We start from the raw sequence: 6,000 nt of genomic DNA on the forward strand, positions 1-6,000 counted from the left end.
AGTCCTCATAACCCTAACAAGGCTGGGCCCAGGATTCCTGGGGGGCTCGACCTCAAACTTGCCGTGGTCACCCAGGACAGAGGCTAGGGTGTCCCCACTCTGGCGTATTCTCTCTGCACTGGACACTTCCCTAACCCACTGATCATTACATACAATTTAAAGCAAATGCAATTTATTTAATTAGCAATTAATTTAAAAAAGAATAAGGGAAAATGGGAAAGGTTAAAGGAAAACACATCACCCCGCTCTGTGACAGGGAACATTAGAAATAGTGTCTCTGTAATGTCAGGCAGTTCACAGTCTGTTCCTTGTAGGTCCCAGGCCTCCTCCTAAGGCCCTGGCTATGCTGCAGGGATGCTGTGGGTTGGACACTTGCTCTGGTGGTGGTAACACACCTCCAGGCTTTGGGTGGTGGGACCCTTCTTCCCAGCATCAGCTCCCCGTCGGGCTAAGATCCCCCTCCCAATCTGCCCTGCAAGTACCCTTGGCTGGGGGTGTCTTTCTGCACTGGGCCCTTTGCCCAGGGTCCCCCCTTGACTAGCCCCAGTTGCTCACTGCACCCAACTCCAGACTGCTCCAAGCCCAGCCCCAGCTCTGGCTCCACTCTGCCTCAGCACTGATGCTGCTGCTCTGCCTCCAGCCCCTTGGCCTGCTTCTCTGGTCTCTCTGGCTCTGTGGCTGCAGCTCTGCTCCCAGCACAGGGTCTGTTCTCCCCAGTTCAGCTTGGGCCCCTGCTTTCTCCTTAGCTCTGCCCCACTCTGTCTGACCCAGGCAATTCCAACTCACACAGGAGACAGGACCCCCCTGGCCTCCTGACTCTCTAATTAGGCTGTCCACCCTGTCAATCAGGCTGACCTGGAGTAGTGGCCTCTTCCCATTGTTCCTGGGGACTGTCAGTCCCAGGGTCCTTATTTCCCATCAACCTTTCCCCTTTCTTTTGGTACTGGGAGCTAGCCAACCAGAACACCCCCACTGAGTTTTAGTAAGGGGACAACAGCTAGAAAAATTTCTAGCTAGAAAATGGATCTAGCTATACTTTACTAACACATCTGAGGATTCATCCCCGTGTCAGATAAATAATAAAGAAAAATTTTCATTTTGCAATGTTTTATATCTCTGAGTATCAAAGGTCTATGGACGGGTTGTGGGGAAATAATGACAGTATCATGTTGATCAACCCATCAGTAAAAGTATGGAGCTTTTATTATTTTTCCTATCATCAAAAGCATTCTGGAAATAGTGTTCCAGACTAATAGTGTTGTAGGATCTTCATGAGGTATATTAATTGCCAAATTTAAACAGAGATTTTCACATTGGATATACAATGCAACTTAGTACACACTGCTTGATCTCCAGAAAAATATCCTTTTGTTGAACTAGAACCGTCAAAGCCCAAACCTACAAGAATATTGAGATCCACTCCTGTGTCTTCAAGCTCATTTAATGTCATCTCTGCTCTGCTTCTGCCAGGCACAGCAGTGATTTCTGTATGCTAGATGAAGTCCTCGCTGCTGATATTATTGTGCAAGTACCATAAACAAAGGACCTTTTGTTCCTTTTCCCACATTGGCCATTGATTCATCTGCAATCATGCTCCCAAACTTTGAATTGTTGAATTGTTTTATATGGCTGTTATTTCTTGACCAATATATTCAATCAGCTGACTTTGAATAGTGTTGCCCTTCTGTTGCATGGTAGCAGATGTTTGGAGCCTTGCAAGTCAGTTTCCCACTAGAGAAATCAGTACTATTAATTTTCCACTCACAAAATGCCAGCCACCAGCTAGGAAATCCCTGTTCTCTCCCCGTCTCATGCCCAGTGTTTCCTGTGTGGCTCTGATAATCTTCCCCCATGGGTCCTTTTTAAACCCTTGATTTGTCACCTCTGTCCTTTGTCCTGTTCGGGAATTTTCTATTCTCCACTCCCTCCTGCCTGCAGACAAGCAGGGGGGAGTAGCTTTCCATAGCCTTCAGCTAACCCATTGTCCCAATAGGCAGCCATTTAGTTCTAACAACCTACCATCATATCTTGTCTGGGAGAGACCCACCAACAGTCAGCAGTGGTGAATTCCACATCTACTCAGAGGCATTCCATGATACAGCAGTTTCATAACTTCATATTATCTACCAGAATTCATAAATTGGACAGACAGATTCCCCAAATCATCATACAGAGCAATAGTCAATTGGGGCCACAGAGTGATGTTCAACAAGAATATATTGGAAACTAGATCAGAGTGCATAGAAAATATGTACTACAGAGCAACTGAGTCTGCAGTGCTGGGTACAACAAACGTTGTGTTGGTTATTAAGAAAAATAAATATTTTAAAGAGAGACATTATTTCCATTGCAGAAGAAAAATGAATTAGGCTAATTTTTAGCATAGTCATAGAGTTAATTAAAACCTTATGGGCATAATGAACTGAGTGAAAATTGACTAAAGTCACTCTCTCTTTACAATATGTGCCCGTGTCTGTTCAGCTGATTCTACTAAATTTATAGAATTCCAGGAAACTGAAAGTTGACATTTTTATCTCTCTGCCAGCAAGCAAAGGTCAGATTAGCCAAAGCAGCACAAAGAAGGACCCAGAAACTGGAGGGACCAAAAGAAAAGGCGCTTTAGCAACCCAGAAAGGCATCAAATCTCATAGGCCAGAAAGTGTACTGGAAGGCCAGGCTGTAACAGAAGAAGAGACTGTCATCCTCCCAGCTCCTGAAAAGAATGCTGTAGATCCACAACCGGTAAGAGATTTTAAATCCAAATTTCTGCAAAGATTTCGGAAAAGCACAATAGAAAAATGGTCCTGATAATTCTTTTATTACATGTGAAAATCTAATCTCCTGATACTGTGTAAACCTTATATTCTCATAGGATGAAATAATCATCGTTATTTATTTTATTTCTGTAGTGCCACAAATATTTATAATATTGGCCCTGCTCGGAGGATTTAAAAATCTAAGGCCCGAATACTGCAAAATAATACAAGTGTGCAGAATCCCATTGATTTAACAATGGAATTCTATTTACTCCCCACCTCAGCCCTTTTGCTCCACCCAATATTCTAAATTAACCAGCCCTGTTGTATCTTTCTTCTGCAATCATATTTGTACATACATACCTATGCCAGTACCTCCCTTGGTAACCCAATCTGCCATGCCCTCCATCCTTTCCTCCTTAGTATTTTTGTTCAAAACATACTTTTCTCATGAGGCCTACTCTTCATAGTCATATTGTTTAGTATCTGTATCTGTGTATTCATACATGTGCATATGTTTGAGTGTATGAAGGAAGAAAGAGGATTATGCCACAGCACACACACACCCCTTTAAGGTGCATTCATCAAAAATCTTCACAACCACATTATCTGATCACTAAACCATCTCCTTCTGTCATAGAACCACAGATTTTAAGGCCAGAAGGACAATGATTATCATCTACTCTGTCTTCCTGCCTACACAGGCCATATAATTTCACCCAGTAATTCCTGCACCAACCACATATCTTGTGGTTGAGCTCACATGTATAATTTTAGAAAAACATCCTAAAAGCATGAGCCTCTACCACCTGAACTGAAGAACCAGAGGAGAAATCCTGGTCTCATTGACGTTAATGAGCAAACTCCCATTCCCTTCAAGAGGGACAGGACTTCACCCCAGATCCCTAAATGGAAACATATCCACTCATGCTGTTCTGAGGTTTGCCCACCTACTTTGTGACTTGCCTCAACATAGGCCTGCTGAGAAAACCCACCTGAGAAATTACAAACAGGGATCACCACAAACTGAGAAACTGCAGGAACATGCACTCGACCAGGGGGTGCTTGCGAGCAGGGCCGGCTCCAGGCATTAGCATTCCAAGCTGGTGCTTGGGGCGGCAATTTTCAAGGGGCGGCAGTCCCTGCTGTTTTGCCCCCAGCAGTGTGCCAAATTGCCGCCGCGGACGGCGGGGGCAGTCCATGTGCCCTTAGGGCAGCACGTTCGTTTCCGCAGCAGCAATTCGGCAGCAGCTTCTATATTTAGCTGTCCGCGGCGGCTTCAGCTAAACATAGAAGCTGCCGAGGAAACGCGCCTGCCGCTCTAAGGGCACACGGACTGCCCCTGCCGCTCATGGCAGCAATTCGGTGCTCTGCTTGGGGCAGCAAAAACTGTAGCAAAAACTGTCCTGCTTGCAAGAGGTGGGTGCACCTCATTACAGGAGTCCATAATGCACTCATGGCTGTGCGCTTTTATGACAGTCTGGCAGCAAACATCTTCAATAGTGGATGGTGTGATGGCTTGTGGGTTTAAGTATGTGCACATGTACACACACATGCAGATGGAGGTATGAAGAGGAGAGGATTAGTTTACATTGGCCACATGGGAAAAGTGTGTCTTGAAGAGAAATATGAAGGGAGAAAGGATGGAAGCATAGATTCATAGACTCTAGGACTGGAAGGGACCTCAAGAGGTCATCGAGTCCAGTCCCCTGCCCTCATGGCAGGACCAAATACTGTCTAGACCATCCCTGATAGACATTTATCTAACTATCTTAATATCTCAGAGATGGAGATTCACAACTCTCAGGCAATTTTATTCAGTGTTTACTACCTACTGACAGTAGGATTTTTTCCTAAGTCCAACCTAAATTCTCCCTTGCTGCAGTTTAAGGCCCATAATTGTTTTGTTTATCATTGAGGCTAAGGTGCAAGTTCTCCTCCCTCTGATGACACCCTTTTGATCCTGAAATGCTTATCATTCCTCTGTCTCTCTTTTCCAACTAAATAACCAGTTCTTTCAGCCCTCCTTCATAGGTATATCTCAGACCTTTAAATCATCTTGGTGGCTCTTCTCTGGACCTCCTCCAATTCTCCACATCTTTCTTGAATGCGGTGCCCCGAATGGACAAATACTCCAGGTTGAGGCACTAACCAAGCAGAAGTAAAGAAGAAATGACTTTCTGGTGTCTTGTTACAACACACCTGTTAAGCCTCCAGAATCACATTTGCTTTTTTTTGCAAGAGTATCAACTTGGGCCATATTAGCTTTGTGGTCCTATGACCTTAGACTTTTTCTGCAACTCTTCTAGACAGTCTCTTCCCAGTCTTATGGTGTGAAACTTGGATTGTTCTTCCTAAAGTGGAGCCTTTTGCTTTGTCATTTATTGAAACTTATCTTTTCAGACCATTTCTCCATTTGTCTAGATCATTCTTAATTTTGACCTGCCCAAGCAGTTGCAATCCCCCCAGTTTGGTACATCGCAAACTCATAACGTACTTCTACCACATCTAAATCATTGATGAAGATATTGAACAGAGCCTGTCCCAACCCCTGCGAACCACTTGTTATAGCCTTTCCACGCAGGATTGGGAGCCCCATTAATAACTACTCTCTGATACGGTTTTTCAGCCAGTTATGCGCAGCCCCTATAGTGCCATCTAGAATGTATTTGCTAGTTATGATAACGAATCATGCAGACCGTATGCAAATGCCTTACCAAAAAATTTCCTAGGTACCACATCCACCTTCCTTCCTTTCCACAAGACTCGTTTCCCTATCAAGAGCATCAGATGTTTTTGACATGATTGTTCTTTACAATCCATGCTGGCTATTCTATCCTACACCTCCAAGTGTTTGCAGATGATCCTAATACTGCTCCATTACTCCTGGCCAGAAGTTAAACTAACTGGTCTGTAGTTTTCTGGTTGTTTTTATTCCTTTTTTATAGACGGGCCTATTTTGCCTTTTCCAGTCCTTTACCTGGAAATTCGTCCCGTCATCCCATGGAACTTTCTCCAAAGATAATAGCTTAGAGGCTCAGAACCTCCTATTAATTAGAGTATTCTAGGATGATCTCATGGCCTGGTATTAGCAGGCATCTAACCTTTCAAGTGATTAACTTGCTCTTTTTTTATTTATCTTCTTATAACACCTTCCATAACTATTCACTTATGTTACCATTCCTTCAGAACTTCTCAGTGAAGACGACAAAGAGTTAGCATCTCCTTGCCATTTTCAGTTTCG

At 43.9% G+C, this 6,000-nt stretch overlaps 1 protein-coding gene across 4 annotated transcripts in view; it reads left to right on the forward strand.

Annotated features, from left to right (window-relative positions):
* Nucleotides 1-6,000, forward strand: part of ADGB (androglobin) — a 236,172-nt gene that overhangs the window by 185,462 nt on the left and 44,710 nt on the right. For all 4 annotated transcript variants that reach the window (XM_075064028.1, XM_075064027.1, XM_075064029.1 and 1 more), the window contains one exon: nt 2,546-2,742. In XM_075064028.1, the coding sequence (XP_074920129.1) occupies nt 2,546-2,742 (197 nt within the window). The remainder of the gene's footprint in view (nt 1-2,545; nt 2,743-6,000) is intronic.

Source organism: Chelonoidis abingdonii, chromosome 3 (assembly GCF_003597395.2).
Source record: "Chelonoidis abingdonii isolate Lonesome George chromosome 3, CheloAbing_2.0, whole genome shotgun sequence".
Lineage (NCBI taxonomy): Eukaryota > Metazoa > Chordata > Testudines > Testudinidae > Chelonoidis > Chelonoidis abingdonii.